A 21984-nucleotide genomic window follows, 5' to 3' on the forward strand; every position below is an offset into this window, starting at 1 on the left:
TGGAAAAATAGGATCCCGTTGCTATGTGCAAAAGCAGCGAGGTGTGGAGCATCACCAGGCTTGCAGGGGACACTGGGGAGGGAGAGAGCAGCAGAGTGACCCAGAGGCAGGGGGTGAGGGCAGCACCACGGGGGGTGGGGGGCACACGGAGTGTTTGGAGGCATCGTCTCCCACGCCAGCCCCAAGACCTCCCCAGCACCACCAAGGCAGTGGGAAAATACTTTCCCAGTGAGATATTGCCACCCCTCCACTCCCCAACAAATAAATAATAATAATAACAATCTAATAAAATTTATTATTAATACTTTTTAAGGGGTCTGTTAGTGTGCAGGCTGTTGCAGAGGCTGTGCCGTGAAACTCGGCCACATTTCCAAGATCAGGCAGGAGGAGCTCACAGCAGGGTGGGAGCAGTGCCAGGGACCATCCTGTCCCCCAGCGTTGCTGTCACCTCTGGGTGAAGGAGCTGAGCAGCCACCACCTCCGTCCCACCCTTCTCCATCCCCGGGGAGGTGGTTTCTACAGCCGGGGGTCCCCCTGGTCACTGGTGGGGTGTGGGGGCTGGGAGCTGCGGGTGACCTTGTGGGCTGGAGCTCACAGCAAACAGGGTGACACGGAGATAAGGAGACGCCAGGAGCCTCCCGTGAGATGTCATTAGGGACAGGCTGGGGCTATCAGGTGTTTGCTAACGTAATAAAAATGGTGGCTCAGCCTCAAGCGTTGTCAAAGGAACCGGGAGGTATTTGCCCCTTCCAGGTCTAAACAACATCATCTGATAAGTGATCTGCAGCATCAGGCTGCCAGCCCGGGGGGGGAGGGACTGGGGACATCCCTCCAGCTTCCATTGCCTCTGGCAGGACTGGGAGCAGCCCAGCTCCATCAAGGAGAGGGTTTGCTTCCCAGGAGGACACTTCTCCTCTTGCAAAGAGAGGGATGCTGCTGGGGTTTATCCATCCATGCCCACCAACAGCACCCACCAAATGGAGCTCCCAGAACTGCAGCTCCCCTGGGGATCCTGGGATCCTCCTGCCCTTTCTGGCCATCTTGGAGAAGCCCTTTGCAAAGTGTGGAAGAGCCAAGGAATGGTACCAGCAGCAGAAATCCAGACCACCAAAAATATTCCTGCACTGAGCCAACACGTGGGGGTGAGCAGCAATCACAGGTCCCTGTGCTGCTTCATTCACCTCTTGCTGCTGAGAGGGGTCAGCACCGAGGGAAAAAAAATCATTTCTCAAAGATACATTTTTCCAGCTTTCACTCAAATGTCCTGTGGTTGGTGGGAAAAAACCCATCCCAGGTGCTGGCAAAGGGACACATCCCCACTGCCTGCTCCAGCCCTGCCCCTGCTGCTTGCAGGACCAGCCTGTGCTCATTTATGATGCTTGGGGGGGGGATAAGAGGGGGGTTTTAGCATTTTGCACCCATGGGGCCCGTTTCCCCCCTCCTGAGCCGTGAGAGCTCTTTTAATTAAAGTGCAAAAACGTGCTGGAGGGAGAACACGGAGTGATCCCGCAGCACCCCGGGCGGTCAGGGTAGGCTGATCGCAGGGTCCGGCCGGGCAGCGGGGATGGTCGGGCGCTATCTCTCTTGCCAGGGATATTTCCTGCGTGCCCAGGGCTCCTTTGGGCCAGCCCGGCATCAAAGGCAGCCCGTGGCGGGGGAGCAGCATTAATCAGGGGGAGTTCGGGCTGAGCGCACACCAGATGTGCCGATAAAGCCGTGCGGAGGAAATGGTGCTCCCGAGGAGCCGCCGTGCCTGACCGCCCCCGGGCACACAGCACCGCGACCCAGGGAGCCCGAGCCAGGGGAGGGGGTGTCCATCACCCCAAACCCCCCCTCCGCAGCCCTTCTCCTGCCTTCTCCCCTTTGCAGCTCTTCCTTTGCCCCTCGCCGGGCATCCGGGGGGGGGTCTCAGGGCAACCCCACACCCTATTTACTCTGTGATCATTGCAGACATTTTTTTTTCCTCTCCCCTGTCAAAGCTCAGCAAGAAAGTTTATCTGAATGCAAGTTCAAGGCTCTCTCATATTTATCTAGCAATCAATAAGGGCCACATATTTCCCACAGTCCCCAGAGCTGCCTTTCAGAAAGGGACCATTGTCTGAGCAAGGCCCCGCACACCCCATGTGCCCCAGGATAAGTTCTGCCTTACACCTGCACCAGGCAGCTGATAAAGGTTTATGGGCTGGGGGACATCGAGGCACATCAGAGCTCAGCTCCTCCACACAGCTCCCACCAGGGATGATTCCCCCTGGACACAAAGCAGCAGAGCCTGCTCCGGCCTGACCTCCTCAGCCCCATCTGAGCCTCAGGAGGATGCTCCCACGTGGATAAAGCTTTTCCCAGGGATGAGTGTGGTACCTCCACAACAAGTCCCCCTAGTCCATCACCCAGCCCCACCCCATGCCATCTGCAAGCAGGATTTTCAGGGCCAGCACAGGGTTCCCAGCACCCTGAGGCTCATCCCCAGCTGCTCAGGGAGGGCCAGCACAGTGGGACATGGCTCTCCTCCATCCCTGTCTCCAGTCCTTGTCACCCTTGTCCATTACCTGCTTACTGGAAGACATGTTGGTCAGGGTGCTGATGCTGCTGGTGTCTGTCACCACCATCGCCGAGGGGAAGCGGGAGGTGTGGGAATACTGGGGAGGCTCCTGTTTGTGTGTGTACACTGTGGAGAGCAGGGAGACAAGCACCTGTCACCAAAAAGCCACCCACAGCCCAAGCTGCCATTTTCTAGGTACCAGGTTGTCCAGGGCAATCAGGGGCAGGGAAGGGCTGTGGCTGGGCTGGACACTGGTAGCTCTGCAGAGCCCAGTGCTGGAGCAGGAATGGGACCAGGATGATGGATGAACCCCAGGGATGAAGCCAGATCTCTGCAGGACACAGCAGGGAAGTGTTTGCTTTGCAGAAAAAGCAATGGACCTGGACACCTCCACAGCAAAGCAGGTGTGTTAGCAGCAAGAACATGGGAGGGAAAATAAAGTTTGTACAAAATGCTGGTGGGGGGCTGAGTGGAAAAGGAGATGGCACAGGAGAGGGAGAGGTTGGGTGGGATGTGATCACCCCACATCCTCATGCATCCCCTCACATCCCCACCCCAGCTGGTACTCTGGGGCACGAGCTTGGGCAGGAAGAGCTCACAGGAGAGTTTTCCATCAGGACTCATTTTCCTGGCCCTTCCCTTGGCACCTCCATCCCCGACCCTTACTGTGCGAGTTCTGCAGCTGGGTCACGGTGGCCATAAAAGGCTGCTGGGCCATATGGCTGGGAGACTGCTGCATCAGTGGCTGCTGGTGGGGGCTGTGGAGCTGCTGGGAGAACTGGACGGGCTGCAGAGCTGCCAGGCTGCCAGCAACGCTGTTGATAACCGGAACGCTCTGCGCCTGCGAGGTGTTGAGGCCTGGGATGAGGAGAGAGCAGAACAGGGACATCAGTGCTGATGGAGAGCTGGGGGTCCCTGGGACAGGGAGGGGAGCTGGGGGTGTGCTTACTCTGTGCGATGGCCATGACTCCAGAGAGAGGTGTCATGATGAGGTTCTGGGACTGCTGAGGGTTGTGGTGGGACAAGCTGTGGATGTTGGTCAGGGTGCTGACCGGGGGCAGCCCACCCCCTGACACGGAGATCTGTCAGGGAGCAAGGCAGGACAGACACCATCAGAGAGAGAACCACAGAATCGTTATGGTTGGAAAAGACCTTTAAAATGATCAATCCAACCACTAACCCAGCTCCACTGAGTCCAGTGCTTAAACCGTGTCCCTCAGCACCACATCTACAGAGCTTTGAAACACCTCAGTCAACCTCCCCCCCTGGGCAGCCTGTGCTGGGTTTGATAACCCTTTCAGTGAAGATGTTTCTTCTAATTTCCAATCTAAACCTACCCTGGCACAACTGGGGCTGGTCCCAGGACAAGCAGGGAGCTAAGTGCCTGTTTGCTTTAATTGCTGCACATTCTCCTAATCCCTCTAATTAGACCTCTTGCATTAACCCCCTCTATCCCCATCCAGAACCATCCCCTGGGTTCTTTGTGTGACATTTCTGCACACCCATCTGAGCACTCTGTTTATTTTGCACATGTGAGTTGGAGATAGCTCCGCTGCCATTGAAACAAATCCATCAATAAATTCCAAAGCCCGGGAGTGACTCATATTTCCTGATCCGGTATTTTCCACTTTCAAAGTCTCTTCAAGGCCAGGTTACACCACACTTGGCTGCACAAGTCAAACAGCTCACGACAAGTGCACACTGCTCGCCTGGGCTCATTTCACTGCTCCCAGAAGGAATCCTCTGGAGAGGGCATGGCTGGAAAAGCCCCTCCAGACACCAGACCCTCTGGCACTGAGCTAAGGGCAATGCCAGAGCGTGGAAGAGTGAATCTCCACAGCCTGCTGCAGCCCCAGGAATGCTCCTCCCCGAGGAAATCAGTTGCCTTCAGATGCAGCAACTTCCTTGGCAGCTTTTGGTTTCATGTGGGGTATTAAAGGCACATGTTTACTTACTAGAAACCACAGCCTACAGCATATTTTTATTAAATCACTTGCAAGCACTAGCTGGCCCTGTTTAAAGATCAGAGATAAGCTGGCAGAGCTGCTCACTGCTGAGCACCCAAGTCCCTCCTGTTCATCGGGGCTCTGCCTGCTGTACCCCAGCAACCCTCTTCTCCCAGTTCCATCGTCTGCATTCCCACCACACAGCTGCCCTGATGCCATGAGCTCCCTCTGCCCCACCTGAGGATCCCTGTGCTCTGGCAAACCCACTCCTGGGCCGTGGTCCCCACAGAAGGAGCGGGCAGGGGGTGCCGGCAGCCTCTGCCACCCAGCTCAGCATCAGCTCCGTCCCTGCAGACCCCGGCCCCAGGAGCTCGGTGCTGGCTGCCACCTTCATTCCTGACTCATTTTATGGCTTTGAGGCTCAGGATTATGAGGCTCAGCACACCCCTGGGAGATATGGGTGAGTTTGGGGTGGAGGCAGGGTGCTGGGAGGGCTGGGTTTGGTGGGGGTTTGGTGGGGGATGCTGGGCTTTAGAGGGGCAGCACCCAAGCCCAGGGGGCTGCATGGAGACCCTAAGGAACCAGAAGGAAAAGCAAAGTTAAATGGTGCCATAAATGAGAGAGGGGACAATGACCCCCTCCATGGCCACGTGAGGAGACCAACACCACGGCCCAGGAGGGACAGCCCTCTGAAAATGGAAGTGAAAACTGAGGGAAAGTGAGCTTGGCCTGGCTGCCCAGTGCCATGTTTGACTTTCGCTTTCAGCAGCACAACAAAAACCTCCTCCCGGAAGAGCAGTGGCCACAGACAGATCCCCAGCACCCTGCTCCAGGCTGTGCAGTCCTGCCCTGGCTCCTGCTCCTGCTCCTGCTCCTCCCCCAGATGGCTTTGAACCAGCCAGGGGTGCCCAGATCAGGTGTTCTGAGTGAAGCCCTCACAAAGCCCTGGGTGATGCCCACGTGAAGCTCTGGGTGATGCCCTGGCACAAGGAGGTCCCTGCTCTCAAGGAAAGTGCTTCCCCAGTCAAACTCCAATCTTGGGAGGACATAGGGGAAAAGAAAACAAAATACAATGAATGAGAATTTAATCAATACCCCTGTCACTGGCAGGAGAAAGCAAACAGGGATCCACCCAGCGCCGTCCCACCCGCCAGGCACGCGGTCGATAACGGGGGCTCTGTCGGGTTTCTGGGCTGTGCCGGCAGAACCCTCCGGTACCGGCAGGGCAGCGGGGGGCTGAGGGCTTCCTGTGAGGTGGGCGGTGGGGACAGCCACTGCCCCAGCCCCACAATGTCCCATTGTTCCCCGCGGGCCGCGTGTGAAACCCGGGGAAAGCGTGTTTGCTTTGCCCGCTGGGCCCTCTTATCTTATCAGCGCCGCAGCCACAATGGGCCAGGTGTACTACTCACCATTTTACCGTCGGGAGAGAGCAAACCGTGGCCCGGGTCCAAGCCTGCCGGAGAGACCTGCTGCAGGACTGCCTGGCTGGTGGTGACCATGGCACTGCTGCCGTGGTGGCTGATGGCCCCGGAGGATGCTGCCTCCCCGCTGGCCTGGCTGTACCGCACCCCTGCAAAACATCACCGGGGGTTGGCATTGCCCACGGACACCCCCACCCCTGCAGAAGCTGTCCCCAACCCCCCAGAAAGTCTTCCTGCAAACGGGGGAACCCCCCAGCCCCTCCCCGGGTCTCTTGATGTGTGTGGCGTGAGGATGACAAGAGATGTGGAGGCTCCTAAGTGACAGCCAGGAATGATGAACGGGAGGGATGGCACTGGGCAACCTGCCCCTGCCTCCTGCTTCCCAGCTTCTGCCCAGCCCCATCTTCTGAAATTATAACAAGGGTGAGGTGATGAGATGCTGAGCACCCACAGGGGCTCTGTCGTGGGGCAGAAAGGGAGCCTGATCCAGGCCAGCAGCCTGGACACCCATCTGCACCCCTTGTGCTTTAATTTGCACCATTTGCATCCTCGGTAGAAATTCCTCCTGTGTCCCTACAGCTCTGGGACAGCAGCCAGGGGGGCACGGGGAGCAGCTCTGCATCCTTCAGCTCTTCCCTCATCCAGGCTTGCCCAGCACTATCCCAGCTGGGGACAACCAGGGCTCTCACACTGTTTGGGTTTTTTTTTTTCCTCAGGCTCTTCTGCATCCGATTGCCCTCTCAACAAGTGTATGATTAACAGATCACTGCAGGGAGATGGAAGGACCAGACAGGCACCAACCACCAACTCAGATCACAGCCCACCACTGCCACCCAGGAGGGGAAATCTGGCTCAGGCACAGCTCTTCTGAATAAATATACTTAATTTGGCTAAATTCACTGATAACCATATGATCAGCCATGTGTCATGGAAAGGCATCTACAGATCACAAATAATTAACTGAGGAAAACCCAGGGGAAACAAAAGCGTCTTTTATGAGACTGCCTTGATGACTACAGGGAAAAGCCATTAATTATGAGGAGTCCAGCACCCTGCTCACGGCCGGGTTCACTGAACTGCCCTGGGATCGAAGCAGTAGAGTGACAGACAGACAGACAGACAGCCCATGGCTCTCCTGGGAAAGGAAACCATGGTGGCAAAGCCCACCCGGGCAAGTGAGACCAGCAAGAGCATCATCAGCTCATGATCCCAGCTCCTCAGAATGACACCACCAGCCAGGAGGTCAGGGCTCTCCAGTGGCTTCTCTGGTGGCTTCTCCAGCACAGCACAGACAACCTCAGCTCCAAAACCCACCCCAGTAAAGGATTTTCCTCCTGGGATTTTGGGATTTCCTTCTCCCAGGTGTCTGAGGGGAAGAGCTGATGCAGGCTGGCTCAGTGATGCTCTACGGGCTACTCTAAAACTCTCCCAACTAGGGAAAGGGGAAGAAATGATAATTTGAGTCCAGGAGCTCCAAAAGCACCTGCCAAAGAGCAGAGGGCTACCCTGCACCCTCCACCAAACCCGTGGCAAAGCCCCTCTTTAATCACCACCGAATGCTCCCCATGGGCTGCTCAAACACCTCCCACAGGTAGATAGGCATCTCCCCACCATGTCTGGTTCCTGATCATTTCCCAGCAAAACCCCTTTTATCCCTGATAATAAAAGAATGTCCTCTGGCAGGTGGATATTTGCCGGCCCGAGTGGACGTCCCTGCCATGAACAGGGTAAACATTACTCAACCCGGGCACTGTCACACACATTCTTCCCAGCCTCGTGCAGAGGGTGCTTCAGCCACTGCCGGGCCCAGATCCTGCAGTGCTGCTCAAACAATGGGAGGGGAGATAAAACAAAGCCCTTTCTTCTGCTCCTGATCTGAGAGATAGACAGGAGCACAGGCGGCTCCTATTGGAAAGGAAGGCAGAGGTTCTGCTCACTCCTCGGGATCCTTTGGGCTTGGTGAAGCTTTCAGTAAGAAAGAAAACCTAATAATTAATCCCCCAAATCAGGCTTTAGCCAACTGAGGATGCTCGAAACTCCTGAGTCAAGACACCCAGAGTTATGAAGTTGTCTGTAAAAACATAGGAGATGTTCAAAGCTGATTTGCAAGCTTTTCCCCACAGTCCCAAGGACAAGACTTTGATTATCCAAGGAACAATAACCGACACTGAGATTCTCAGATAGTCTGCTGACCAAGATTTTGGGTCTCTAGATAAAACCACTGAAGCCTCCAAGTCTCGACCCAAATTAACTCTCCCAAGGAGCACGAGGTCGGGCTCCAGAGCCACCGGAAAGCGACAGTGGAAGGAGATTTATTCCTCCTCAGTCTCTCCCCACAGCTGCCCAGGAGAAGAGCTTGGATGGGGATCACGGGGAATGGGCTCTGGAGCCTGCCTTCTTTAAGGCTTTTTCTTTTTTTTTTTAATTTTTTTTTTTTTACTGGAGCTACAGCCATAAAATAAAAGTCTGTTAATGGGACCCGGCTATTGAGCAGCCCCCGAGCTGTGCTGCTGTGAAATGTTTTACTGCTTTCCCGTGTTTCCAGACAAGCTGCCATAGCCTTAACCCTGTGTTTCAGCCAGGGGGGGGCAGGCAGTGTGATGCCCATGGCCCCCAGGGATCTGTGTTTTTTGGGGGGTTAGGGCAGCAGTCAATAGCTTTGCTGTTTTCATCCCAGGCACACGCTGGGTGTTGCTGCAGTGGGGGAAAAGGAGACCAGGAGAAAACCTGTCCCTTCAAAACCCTCCCATTCCAGCCTTGTATTTTTGACAAGCAAAAGCAAGGAAGCAGCTTGGTTCCCCCTCTGCTTCAGGTCCAATTGATACCATTAAATGGTACTTTAAGAGAAAACCAGGAAACAACCCTGGACTTTGCAGTGTGCTTCCCGTGGAGCTGCCACAGTCACCCTGCACATCCCAACCTCCTCCAGCAGCGGGGTGAGACAGAGCACCCGAGGGGTTTTTGGGGTCCCTCAGTGATGCTGCACCATGGAAGCAGCTGGGTTGGTGCTGGGACTTCCTCACCCTCCCAAAGGCAGGTCCAGGGCAGCTCTGGGTTTTGGGCTGCCACTCAAATTGTCCCTAAAGTGTTAACCTTGCTAAGTTACAGAGGTGTGTAGTTTATATCCATTATAAACCTGTTTATGGGGACTGGACTCTCCCATTTCGCTCCTGTCATAAAGCCCTAATTACCCCTCATAAAACGGGGGAAAAGCTCCTAACAGTGCACTGCACCCACAGAGCCCCACAATGCACCCAACAGTAAAATATTACAACCCCTGGCACCGGGTCGGCAACCAGAACCAGCACCAACCCTGAGGAGCAACATGGAGGATCCAGATACAGACTGAAAAGCCAAGGGTTTATGGAAGGGCTCCTCTTGAAGGAAATTTTAAACCTCTTAAATTGCCCTTTGGGTTTAGAAGGAATTTCAGGGGTGGTGTTGAGTTATTTTTGTTATCTCCATCTATAGAGCTATCTAAAGATGTATATATTGATGTGCACTCCCGTATATACAGAGGTGTATACAGGATTTACAGACAGCCCCAGCACCCCTCCGTGTAGGACCCCCTGGGAGGGGCTGGAGGTGACGCCGTGGCAGTGGGGAGGGGGCTCTGGGGGGTGTGCTGGGCGCCGGCCGGGCCGACCCTTTGTATGCAGGGAGGGAGGAGGAGGGAGGCTGGCAAGAGGGGTGTGAGCCACCTAATCTCATCAATGCCCCAATTGTCTTCAGGGCTCTTAAAGATAAAAATGGCATAAGCCAGAGTCTACGACATGGCACCGAGATAAAGCCCCGAGTGACCTTCAAATCAAACAGGGAACCGAGATGGCTGATAATACCCCATAGGAAGGGAAAAGTCCAGAGTCTGAGAGAAGCCTCTGAGATAGATAGGCTTTAAGTATTTACCTCCAAATAGTTAAAAACTACGGCTGGAAGCCTGACAGATGGGTCCCCAAGAAGAGGCCGGGAGGATGTTTGACTTTTACAGCTCTGATCCCAGCCCTGATCATGATGCCCTTTGGCAAGACCCCCGGGGAGCCAGGGATCCCTCTTTGTCTGTGGGCATGGCAGAGATGCCACAGCTGCCCCACACCAAGCCACATCCTTCCCTGCTGGGGGACACCAGGGGAAGGATGTGGGCAGTGCCCCAGCACCATCATTAAGCTGTTAAGGCATTGAGGGCTCCGGCCACCACCGGCCGTGGTGCAAGGGCAGTTCAGATCCCAGCATGGCCAGACCTGGATGGGGTCAACCATCCCTGAGCCCTCAGGCCCCCAGACATCTCCCAGAGGAGGTTTAAGCAGTGGTGAGCTCAGAGATGCTCAGGGTACTGCAAGCCTGCTGGACCCAGCACAGTCCAAGTGACTCCAAGCTGAGCCCCATCCCTGCCCAACACCCCACAGCAGCCCTAAAAGCCCCCGGTGCCCCTCGCCGTGCCCACCTCCTCCTCCTCTTCAGCAAGGCCGACAGAGAGGAGCTTTGGCCATCAACAAATTCCCACAGCTGTGGCCCTGCTGACCCCTCCGGAGGGGCCCTTCGCCACGGCCATCACTCCTGCCCTGCTCAAAGCCCCTCGGAATGGGCTGTCACCAGCCCTATAGCCACGGCCGGCTCCTGCTGGCCACCGCTCCGACGGGAAAATAAAAGTTGGGGCTTAACAGCCCTCCGGGCCCGAGATAAATGCCCGCGGTTACAGTAATTGCCATCCCCTAATAGAAGCAAACAAAGGCTCTCGGGGGGTGCCTGCCCGGGCGCTGGCAGGCGGGGGGCACATCAAAGGCCGGGGGGTTCGTTCAAAGCCCCGCAGTAATTGTCAATTAAGCATGCACGGGGGGGACAACGCCATGACAACGCGGGGCTGCATGCTGGTGGGGCATTGTAAAGCCCGCCGGGCCGACACTGAAAACAGCTGATTCTGCTGACAATGTGCTTGTAGGGCACCTTGTAAGCAATCAGCCGGTGACAGGAGGGCAAACGTCCTCCCTGTCCCCTCCATTGTGCGGGGCATTCCTGGGGCAGGGTCACATTTTGGTCACCGCGGGCCGGCCCGACGGGGAGAGCGGTACCCGGGAGCTGGGTGGGATGCTGGCTGTCCCCAGCAGGGGTGGGATGCTGAGCGATGCCCCCCTCCTGCCCCCTGGGGCTGGTGCATCCCCCAGGGACCACTCCGGGGGCTGCCCTCGTTCACCAGCACCCCAGGGTGGGTGTTGGGCCACGGGCTGGCACCGTCCCCAGCCCCACACCTCCTCTCCCCAGGCACCGTGCCCTTCCCGCAGGGACTCGCTGCCACACGGGTTTCTTTTAATTTGCCTTTGTAACGAGCTGGGTGTGTGTAACGAGCCAGGCAGGGTCATTTCCAAGAGGTGGCTGGTTTCAGCCTCCCCAGCCGGGCTGGACCGGTGCCGTGGCCGAGGGGGGACAGGGGGTGGTTGGGGTGCAGCCCCCACACTGACACACACCCGCCCCCCCTCACTGAGCACCCACTCCCAGGTGGGGTGAGTTGGAGGGGGACAATGGGGATTGTCCTCCCAACAATGCCTCTCACCCTGGTGAGCCTCCAGCCCCCTCCCTGGCGGTGTTATCTCCTCCTGAAACCCCCCTGAGAGTTTTCAGCTGCTCTGCTCTCCCCTGTGCGTCCCCCCTTGCTAAACCAGTGCTCACCCCAAGGCCCCACCGTGGATAACCCAGGGGCTGAGCCCACCCACCTGCACCACCACTCCAGGGAATCAAACCAACCAAGCCACCACCAGTTTGTCCCTGTCAGGATGGAAACCCAGCCCCTGCCACCTGCCTGGTCACAACACCCCAGCGATGCCACTTTGCTCCTCTCCATCCCCCCTCAGAGCCACGGCAGGGACCAGGGTGACCCATCCCGAGGGCTCAGCACCCCTTCCCCGGGCAGAAACCGGAGCCGACACCGCGATTCCTCCCCGCTGCCACCAGGGCTCACCTGGCATCTTGGTGGGGGGAGAGGCACTGGGCTGGTTGTGGTGGGGGGAGCCGTGGGAGAGCAGCAGGTTCATGGTGTGGGGGGGCTGGCCAGAGCTGTAGGCATCCATGGCCAACTTCTGGCGGAAAGCCTCCTCCTTCCGACGGTTGGCAAACCAGTTGTAGACCCGGACTTCGGTCACCAGGTTGGAGCCCAGCCCGTGGGCCTTGGAGGGAGATACCCCACGCTGCAGACACTCAGCCCTGTGTGGGCAAGGGGACACGTTGGAACAAGGCTGCTGCTTGAGGGGGACCTCTGCCATCACCCCAGGCTGGGGGGGTTCTGGAGGACACCCAAATTCAAGGGCGTTTAATGCCTTCCTACGAGCCTGCCTGCTCTCTGCTACCACATCCATGCCTCAAAAAACATCCCCCCCGATTCTGACGTTGCTGTAGTCCTGTGACATCCCCAGGACATCCCTGTTATAGCTTTGCATCATCCCAGTGGCATCTCCAGGCCCTGTCATAGCCCTGCACCATCCCCGTGCCACTCCTGAAGCATTTTTACAGCATCCTTGCAGGATCCTTGCAGCATTCCTGCCATCCATCCCTGTGCTATCCCTGCAGCATCCCTAACCCAGCCCAGACCCATCAGCCCCAGATGCTGCCCAAATGGCCAAAATGAGGTAAAAAGCATCCAGGCAGCTGGGCAAAGTCATGCCAAGAGCCAGCAGCCAGGACTGGAAGGCGGGATCCCGGCCCGACGTGTGGTTTTTGGGAGGAAAGGCTGGGGGCAGCAGTGCCGTCACCTGTTGCATTCCTCCACCAGAGCCTCCCGCTCCTCCTTGCTGGGGTTCTTCTGTCGGTCGTAGGCTTGGTACAAGATTTGCTGGGACGCCGGCCCCCACTTGAACCGGTTGCGCCGCAGCTTCTTGCTGGGGGTTTCAGAGCAGGCATCGTCGAGCTGGGCAGCCCCCTGGTTCTGCTGATTGAACTCTGGAAAGAGAAACAGCAGCTGATCCTGACTGCTTTTGTCTGTCCTATTTCCACACCCCTGGACTGTCTGGTTGAACTCTGAAAGAGAAAGGAGCAGACGTGAGCTGGCCTGTAGCCGCTGCTCGGAGTCACCGTCCCGTGTCCCCTGTCCCCTCCCCTGCCACCCACCCGGGGAAGGGGCCGGGGGAGTCCTTACCCCCTCTGCGGGACGGGTGTTTTATGAGTAGCTCATGCATATTCATGACTGTGCCCTCCACCGGTGCTCCGGGAGGATTTTTGGAATTTTGGAGCCAGGCAGGAGGGCTGCAAAGCCCCCCAGGAGGGGTTTCCCTCTCTGCCTCCCGTCCCGTGGGACACCAGCCCCAGGGTGACCTTCCCCCAGCCCTGCTGCTCCTCCCCAGCGCAGCAAAGGGATAAACGGGAGGGGTTGGTTATTCCCAGTTTTCCAGGGGAATTCTCCCAATTGTTACAATGGTTTTTCCCCCAGTGACGAGGCGGGGGAAAGCAGGGCAGGGCTGGAGCAAGCTCTGTGTGCTCCAGCCTCACGAGATGTGGTTTCAAAGCAAGGGGTTTGGGAGCTGAACCCTTTTCTGTGCTTCCCCCAGGTTGGATGTTGCATCCTTTGGGAGGAGGGAGACAGAGCCCCTTCTCGGGTGGGGTCATTGCCCCAACCTGCAGCTCAGCCAAAACCAGAGCTACTCCAGACACCGGCCTGGGCTTGGTCATTTAAACACTACGAGCTGCCCCGTGGTGGTTCTCTCTCTCTCTTTTTTTTTTGCAAACAGTTGCAGAAAATTAGCAGCCTTGAGAAACAGAGCAAAAGGAGGCAGAGGTGGGGAAAGGCATCTCATTGTGTGCCATTATTAATTGCTTTCCTAACTATAATGAATATAAATACACTGCAACTCGGCTGCGTGGATGGGCTCAGAGGAGCTCTCACTGTGACCAAAAAGGGGCTCTTGCCTCATTTTCATGTGCCCTAAATTAACTGCATTTGTAAAAAGATTCTGGGGGAGATTTGGGCAGCCTGGGGGTGAGAACAAAACCAGGGATGAGCTGCACTTGAAATTCTGTGGGGAAGAGGACCCAGGACTGCTCCTTGCCCAGCTCCAGATGTGCCAGGGCAGGATGGGGACATGGGGACCCCCCTGCCCCCCAGGGGTGTTGGGTACTTACGGCGGAGGATCTCCCGCTGCTTGCGGACGTACCACGTGTAGAGGGCAGCTCTCTTCTGCGTCTTCATGGGGGTGCCCTTGTTGAGGTGCTGGGAGAGGTGGGACTGGTTGAGGCCAGTGACATCCACCACCTCCCTCTGGGGGATGTTGTGCTGCTGCATGTACCCCTTGATCATCTTCGCCGCCCGCCACGGGTCCTCACTGGGGGGTAGGAGGGGAAAGAAGGGTTAATCTCTCCTGAGAAAGGAAAAACCACCTGGTATTTACTCCCTGCCCTGATGGAAACCCATTATTATTATTATTATTCTGCAGCCAGTTGCAGAAGGGCAGTAGATGCCTCAAGCAACTCTCCTCCTCTGATTACCATTGTGGCCTCCCAGAACAACCCCAGGAGCTCATAGATGGGGGCTCATGGGGTGGCACAGACACCTCGGGGGTGACCACCAGGCTCTTCACCCAGGGCAGGAAAAGTAAAGAGGATCCTGGGGTCTTGATGGGGCACAACGAGGCAAAGCACCTACAGATCCTCCCAGGAGAACCACAGCCCACCCATCAACCACTGCTGGGTTCTGTCTGCTGCAATTTCCCCCTTTGAAGACAACACACATGGGATACACAAGCACATCCATACACATGTGGATTTGGGAAGCCCACGTGGGGAGTTTCTCTGAAGAAAGAGAAACCTGTAATTCGGAGGTGCTGGGGATGCTGTTCTGCCCCTTGCCCATATCTCCAGGCTTGCCCCAGGCACAGCCACCCAACAACACCCATCATGCTGGCTGCTTTACCTTCTGCCTTCCCTTCCCTCGTGGGTAATTACCTACAAATCCCAGTATTCCTTTAAAAGAGCCCCTATTTCCACCCCACCACAGCAGCAAAGCGTTCCCATGAGCAATGTGCAAGCGGCTGAGATACAGAAGGTCAAACAGAGCACATGAACCCCAGCAAGTCCCCAGAGGAAAACCAAAACCACTCTACTTAATAATTTTAAGTAATTCTTCAGCATCTTTAAACACTTGAATTTGGGTCTTGCAAGACCCAAGCAGAAGGTGATTATTTCCTAAATCCTCATGACTTTGGTGTCAGTGCCCCAAGGACACCGATCTGGGGAATAAATAACATGACAGCCAAGAATCAAAACACTGCCTGTGGTATTTAATGAAAGCCCAGCATGGGGGCAGAGGACCAGGCCAACCTTCACTGTATTTGAGCCCCCCAGGTTTCCCCTGCACTAGAGGAGGGCTCTGCACTAAAAGGTAATGCTTTAGCCCCGAAAAATCGGTGCGGAGCCCGAACCTGGTCACAGTCATGCACTCAAATAATGCCAATGCTGGGCTTGGAATAACCATCCGGCTGCTTTCCCAATTCATTACTTATTTTGGATCCTTCAACTTGTCACAGGAAGAAAAGAAAAAGAAAACAACAACAAGAAGAAAACAACCAACAAGCCAACAAAGAGATTTCTTACTTTATGTCCTGAACGCAGCGTGGAAACAAAGCTGGATGGATCCAAAGCCCAAGTCCCCGACCAGCAGTGGTGGGGCTGTGTCAGATCCCGGGAAGCAGAGCACAAGCACAGAGCTTTCCCAAGCTTTTCCCCATGCCCAGCCCTGCACCCTACAGCAGGAGAAGCCCCCGTAGGGATGGTGCCTAAGGGGCAGCAGTGCACCCAGGGCACTGGTGGCAGGGCTGGATGGACACAGGGACACACCAGCTCTGTTCTCCCACCAAATCCCAGCCTGGGTTCAGCATGGTGGACAGGGCAAATCCAGCTCCTGTCCCCAAAACACACAGCACCCTGCAGTCAGGCTGTGGGCACGGCAGCCCCCGAGTGACAGTGGCACTCGAGGGTGACAGTGGCACCGGGAGCCAGCAGCCTTGGCAGGGGGGTCTCAAGGCTCTCGGGTCTTCCTGCTGCCCCTGGAGAAGGTGGAAGCCCCCAAAAGGATGGGAAGGGAATGTCCCTCACCCCAGTCCTCCTCTCTGCTCCCCGTGCTGGCCATGGCAGAGCCACTGCAGTGGTGACCGTGGCCGAGCCGAGGGGTTCACACTGACCCCTGCCACCCGCTGCTCACATCACCCAACCACTCCTGCTAATTACTGATTAATAACGAGTTAGTGGAACTGGGCTCATTATCATTTCTACTGGCCGTTTGGTTTACCAGGAAGCCAAGGGCATCGCTGTCCTGGAGTTAAATCAGGAGCAGCAGAACACTTGGGAAATGTCACACGAGTGACTCAGGGTTACAGATGTGACTGGCAAATCTAAATAAAACCTGGCAGGGGTTTGGCTGGGGGGAAAAACAAAAAAAGAAAAAGTGAGAATTAGGAAAAAAGTCCCTGCATTCCCCCTCGGTTTACTATTTGAAGGAAGGCTTTACCTCGATGATTCACGCTTACAAAAAAAAGTTCAGCTTTTAATTTCTAAGCTGTGATTTTTCTTTACAAATCAACTTGACCGTATTCAAAAGGGTTAAACAACCTGAAACCAAACCCAAACATTTTGTTTCATGTTAAACAAAATGTTTGGACTTGACCCAAAATGAAAGTTTGAGTATTCTTTTTTTTTTTTTCTTTTTTTTTTTTTTTTTTTTCCCCTCTTTTTGGTTAACCTAAGAAGCCAGAGAGGAAAACCTTTTGATTCAACACAAGCCCTTTTTTTTTTTTTTTGGTTCTGTCACCAAAATAAAGAAGCCTCATTAATTGTCCAATCTTCACCAGGACTTGACATGCAAAAAGGAAAAAAAAAGACAATACAACAAAACACACCCCAACACAAGAGTGCTTTGTAATACTGGTAAAACAGTTTATAGCCCTGGCTCTGCAGTCCTTCTCCACTGAAATCAAGGAAAGGTGGTTTACATCTTGCACAAAATTAATCCAGGTGAAACCCTGACAGAAAAAGGGGCATTTCCTACCCTGGCCTCACGCACAGGAGGGGTGCAAAGCCTGTCCCCTCTCCCCAGGGATCCCCGGCCCCTCTCACCCCCATTTGTCAGCCTTGAAAACAGGTAAATACACTCCACATCCTGGGAGAAATATGCCAAGAATTCATACAGATGGATTATAAACCAGGCTCCCTGCAGAAGTGATCAATCTGATCTGCATCTCCCCTGCACACGGGGACTCGGCTGCGCCCGCCACTCCCCACGCGGTTTTTGGAGCAGCTTTGGGGCATCTCTGGCCCAAGGACAGGTGGCTTCCCTGCTGGCCCCAGGATCTGGGTGCCCTTGGGATATGTTTCTTGCCTGAGCGGGGTCTGGGTGAGCCAGGAGGAGCTGAAGCCCTTTAGGTGCCATCAGCACGCCCAAGGGGGACGTTGGGTGACTCGGGCTGTGATGAGGGTGAACCACTGGCACCACCAGGGGTAACACCCGTGCCCATGCCGTGGATGGGAGGCTAAGCCCACACCGAGGCCCCCAAAAAAGCCTCCGGGAGCAGTCTCAGGACCGCAGGAAGAGTCCAAGGTGGAGCAGCCCGGTGCGTGGCTGCAGTAAATGGTTCCCGACTCCCCGACCTGCCCCTCCAAGTACAAAGGCCTCCTGCTCCCTCAGAGCAAACACCAGCTCTTTGCAAAGGCTCCTCGGGGACATGTGCCTGCTCTTGTTTGCACCGAAGGCAAACTTTGCACAGAAACACCTGTGGGAGCACAGAGATCCCGGGCCTGAGCCTCCTCCCCACCTCCCGGGGCACGGCTGCGGCCAGCAAGATGGGGACACTGGGGACAGGCAGGAGTCCCCGGAGGCCCAGGGCAGGAGGGCTGGGAACCCAACAGAAAAGCCCCGGAGTCTCTGTAGCACCCAGCCCAGCCCCTCGGCAGGTACGGGTGCCACTGCCGGACCCGTCCCCAAAAGTCACCGTGTCCCTGCCGGTACCGCACCCGCCATGTCTGTCTCTGTCCCCGTCCCCCGGCACGTCGCAGCCGAGGCACCGAGGCTGTCAGGGGACAAGAGGCTGGCAGCGGGCTCATGGGGGCTGCCAGAGGGTCCGGAGGGTTCGGCAGAGCAGAGCCCGGAGACAGGATGAGCGCCGCGCTCAGGGTGCTGCCGGGGCACCAGGACGGGGCTGGAAACAGCAGCGCCAGGCGAGGGAACACACAGAGGTGTCCCCGCTGCACCCAGCGACGGTCTCGAGGGGCTCCCGACCTGCTTCGAGCCACCGCGGGTGCGCTGTCGGGACTGTCACCATCGCACCCGGTGTCCCCAGTGTCCTCAGCTCCGCGGAACCAGCAGCCGGCCCTGACCCGACGGCAGCTCAGCTCCGCACGGCTGGGACCGGCCCGGAGCGGGGCCCGGAGCCGCATCCCTGGACCGGGCAGGAGCGGGAGCCCAGTTCCCCGCAGGCTTCGGGGGTTTCCTCCTTCCCCCCTCCCGGCCGCTTTACAACCTCAGCAATGAATAACCCGCCGCTCCACTCACCCTAATCGCGGCCCTTTGTGTATCTTTCTGTTGATGATTTATAGAAATAAATTAATAACACTCCGGGCTCCACGTGCTGCAGTTTATGTTTTATCTCCCGGCACGGAGGGAGGGCGGAGGGACGGAGCCGGCGGCCGGTCCGAGCCTCCGCTGCCCCGGCAGCACCCGACGGGGCGAGAAAAGACGGCCGGCGGGTCCCGAGGTGCCCAGTCCCGGTCCCGCTGCCTCCTCTGCTCGCCCGGCTCCCCAGGGCACAGCCCCGCCGGGCGGGGAGCACCGGGACACGCCACCGGGGGGGGGACACAGAGGGAACGACCCCCGGGCTCAGGACTCTTAGTGCTGGGGCCGTCGGACTGAGCGCTTGCGGACCGACCCCGGGGAGCTGAGGGGTGTCCCCAGTCCCTCGTCCCATCCCGGTCCCCGCCGGTACCTGATCATCCTGTCCACCTCCGCCCGCTGCTCCACCGCCTCCTCCGTGTTGAGCGCCTGCAGCTCCCGGAGGATTTGCGGCGTGTCGAAGTCGTCGCCGTCCTCCGAGCCCTCGTCGCCCGAGAGCTTGCCCTTGCCATGCCCGTTGGCCAGCGGCGGGAAGGCGGCCTTGCCGTCGGGGGGCCCGCCGGGAGAGAGCGGCAGGCTCTCCAGCTTCACCCCGAACCCTCCGGCCGGCACCATGTCCTCCAAGGCGCGGATCAGCCCTTCCTTGGTGGCTCCGGAGCTGAGCAGGGCCCCCAGCAGCTCCCGTTGCAGGGCGCTGAGCTGGGACACCATCCTCCCCGGGCCGGCGGCGGGCCCCGCCGCTGCCTCCCGCCCTCCCTCCGGCCGCTTGCCGCTCCGCCCCGGCCGGCGGAGCTGCTGCGGGCCGCGGGCCGCCCTCTAACAAGCCATGACCGCCCCATTAGGCAATATACCTTATGCAAATCAGCCCGGCAGGCCTCTCCTCCGGCCGCCGCCCGGGCCCCCGCGCCCCCGCCCCGGCCCGGCCCTTATCGCCCGCCTTGGGACGGACTTTGCCCGCCACCGGCGGGAGGCCCCGGAGGAGCGGGAGGAGCGGCGGGGGCAGCGGCCAGGAGGGACGGGACGGGACGGAACGGTGGCACCGGGCGCTGGAGCACCGACTGCCGTCGGGGGACCGGAGCGCGGTCCCGGTGCCCGCACACCGCGGGGTGGGGATGGGATCAGCCCCTCCAGCACTGCAGGCATCCCCACCACCACCCTGGGGCACCCCTCTGCCCGCACCCCCAGGGGTTCAGCCCCTCCATCGACACGGGGCCAAGCTGAGAGGGCTCCCCCCAGCATTCCCCCTGTGCAGGGTGCTGCTGCTGCTGCCTAAGCCCTGGCACAGAACAGGTCCAGGCTGAGGGTCCCCCAAGGCAGAGGGGTCCAATGGGGGTCTCAGCCCCCACAGTGGGGCAGCTTTGGGACAGGCTCACCCCAATTTAGCTGTGTGCTGCATGAAGGATTGTCAGACAGTTAGGACAAGGGTGCTCAGGGGACACAAAGCCCCTGTTGAACCCTGGCAGGGGTATGAAAGGGGTTGGAAGAGAGCAGAAGAGGAGATCCCCGACACACTCTGGGGGCAGAGAGCAAAGAGCTTTTCCTGATGCTGTAAATGCATTGAGTCACCCCAAAAATTCACAAGTTGTTTTAAATCAAAGCAATATGAGATAATAGCACACCCAGAGCTGAGGGGCCAGAACCCTGTAGGGAGGGCAGGGCAGGTGTCCCAAACCTCGGGTCATGACCCCTCCAACATCCCCTCCCAACATCTGGTTTGGTAGCCCAGTTCCCTGCTTTCAGCTGCCACCTGGACATCAGTCCTGGCAGAGGACAATGGCTTCAAACCCAGCATTTCCAGCCCAGATTTGTGCTTTTACAGGGTACCCAAAATTGTAGCAGCTCTTGGCCCATCTCAAAAGCCCCCAGAAAATCTTACCAGCTACCAGCACCCATGTCAGACCCTCAGGGGAACCAGACCGGGGCTGGAAGCCCCTTGGGGACAGAGCTAAAGCTGGGGTGGGAGGGTCGGGGATCAAGAGTATCCCAAAGGGAGAGGAAACATCTTGGGAGGAAGCCTGGGCAATGGCCATGCAGGGGGTTTCATAGGCACATGGCAGGCTGAGCACAATCTATAGGGGAGAGGGCTGAAAATCCCCAAGAGCCCCTTCCCAGTGCCCAGCCTGGAGCCCCCAGCCCAGCGTCTTCCCACACACTCAGGGCTGCACTGCCAGGGAGGTGACATCAAGGGCTGGGGGCCCAGGCTCTGCTGTGCCTGGACCTCTCCCTGTGCCAGCCCTGCTTGGGTCAACTCCAAAGGAGTTGAGCACCCAAATATCTGCTGGGTGCAGGGAGCAGGAGATGGGGAAGTGTCCCCATCTCTCCCACCTGAGAAAGCAGGTAAGTGGTACATGCCCACCAGGCCCCTGGCACCCATGGCTGTTCTCATCCTTTACCCCACAGCAGGTCCCTGATCACCCCAAAGACCCCCGGATTCCAGGTGAGACATCAAACCACACATACACCTTCAGGGCTGGGGGAGACTGTGCAGAGGCACCACCATCTCTGAGCAGCCACCCAGTGCCACCAGGCCGTGGGCTCACAGCCACTGTCCCCTGGCTCTCCTCCCACAGCTGCCCAGGGCAGAGCTCACGGGAGGCTGGGCAGGAGCTGGGCTGAGCTCCCAGACCCCCCCAGTATGGGTACCCGGACCCCCCCACCCTGGGAACAGCCTGGCTCTTGTTCCCAGAAGGTCCCCTCTCCCTTTTAAGTGGGCTGGTGAGCTTTGACTTGGTCTTTGCACAGGCTTCATGGCATGGCATAATAATGTTCTGTCACAGTGGGTGACCTGGACCTTGTCCTGTTTCCACACATTCGGAGCCACCTGGCTAATGAAGTGGATATCGTTTTCTGGTCCATCTCTCTCACCCGATTGCTCTTCCCCCTTCCTCCACACCCATCTCCTCCCAGCAGTGTCAGGAGCCTCACTCCAATCCACCTTTTTCCCATCGTTGTCCGGCACAGCTCATTAACTCCTCTCAGCAGAAGAACCTGATCATTGCTGCTCGGGGGGTGATGGGTGCCCCGTGGGGCTGGGAGCACAGAGTTTCCCAGCCTGGGGAAGGCACCAGCCCCCCCTGAGCACCAACCCAGCTTTGCCCGGGTGGTGACTGCGGCTGGGAACGCGGGACGGCGGCACAAGGGGGGGTTTTGGCACAGGGGGGGTTTTTGGCACAGGGGTGGGTTTTTTTGAAGCTGAAGGTGCTGTGCTCTGGTCCCTCCGAAGCCACCTGGCTTGCTGCCAGCCCACGGGTGTCACAGGAGTATCTGGGTGCCTGGTGCCAGCTCCCACAGATGGAGGTGGCCTCACCTCCTGCTCCCATCCCCATCACTGGCACCACCAAAGAGTCTCCCCGATCCCAAACCAGAATCCCAAACCCCCTGGAAATCACAGAATCACAGAACATCAGGTGTTGGAAGTGACCTTGAGAGATCATTGGGTCCCACCCCATAACCCAAGGAGGATCACAACCATCCTGGAGGGCTCACCTCAGCTGGGCAATCCCT

General features: G+C 57.6%; 1 protein-coding gene across 3 annotated transcripts; it reads right to left on the reverse strand.

Annotated features, from left to right (window-relative positions):
- Nucleotides 1–19209, reverse strand: HNF1B (HNF1 homeobox B). Of its 3 annotated transcripts, none has more exons than XM_030462480.1 (9): nt 18854–19209; nt 14007–14206; nt 12644–12908; nt 11857–12098; nt 5895–6055; nt 3489–3621; nt 3206–3397; nt 2547–2665; nt 1–72 (listed from the first exon to the last, which is right to left on the reverse strand). In XM_030462480.1, exons 1-9 carry the CDS (start codon nt 19189–19191, stop codon nt 52–54), a joined length of 1671 nt encoding a protein of 556 aa, XP_030318340.1. In that variant the 5' UTR covers nt 19192–19209; the 3' UTR covers nt 1–51. The 3 variants fall into 3 exon arrangements, with proteins under 3 accessions (XP_030318340.1, XP_030318341.1, XP_030318342.1); XM_030462481.1 differs by having other exon boundaries at nt 12644–12830; nt 18854–19191; XM_030462482.1 differs by lacking the exon at nt 18854–19209 and adding an exon at nt 18151–18323.
- Between the last annotated feature and the right edge of the window lie 2775 nt (nt 19210–21984).

This window comes from Calypte anna, chromosome 19, assembly GCF_003957555.1.
Source record: "Calypte anna isolate BGI_N300 chromosome 19, bCalAnn1_v1.p, whole genome shotgun sequence".
In the NCBI taxonomy this organism is placed as follows: domain Eukaryota; kingdom Metazoa; phylum Chordata; class Aves; order Apodiformes; family Trochilidae; genus Calypte; species Calypte anna.

Excerpts from the sequence above, each read along its gene's own strand:
- HNF1B (XM_030462480.1), bottom strand. The coding sequence starts at position 19,191 with ATGGTGTCCCAGCTCAGCGCCCTGCAACGGGAGCTGCTGGGGGCCCTG. Across the intron at positions 3,622-5,894 it reads TCTCTCCCGACGGTAAAATG|ATCTCCGTGTCAGGGGGTGG; the intron begins GTGAGTAGTACA and ends GCTCCCTGACAG. Across the intron at positions 73-2,546 it reads ACATGTCTTCCAGTAAGCAG|TGTCCCCTGCAAGCCTGGTG; the intron begins GTAATGGACAAG and ends CTCCCTCCCCAG.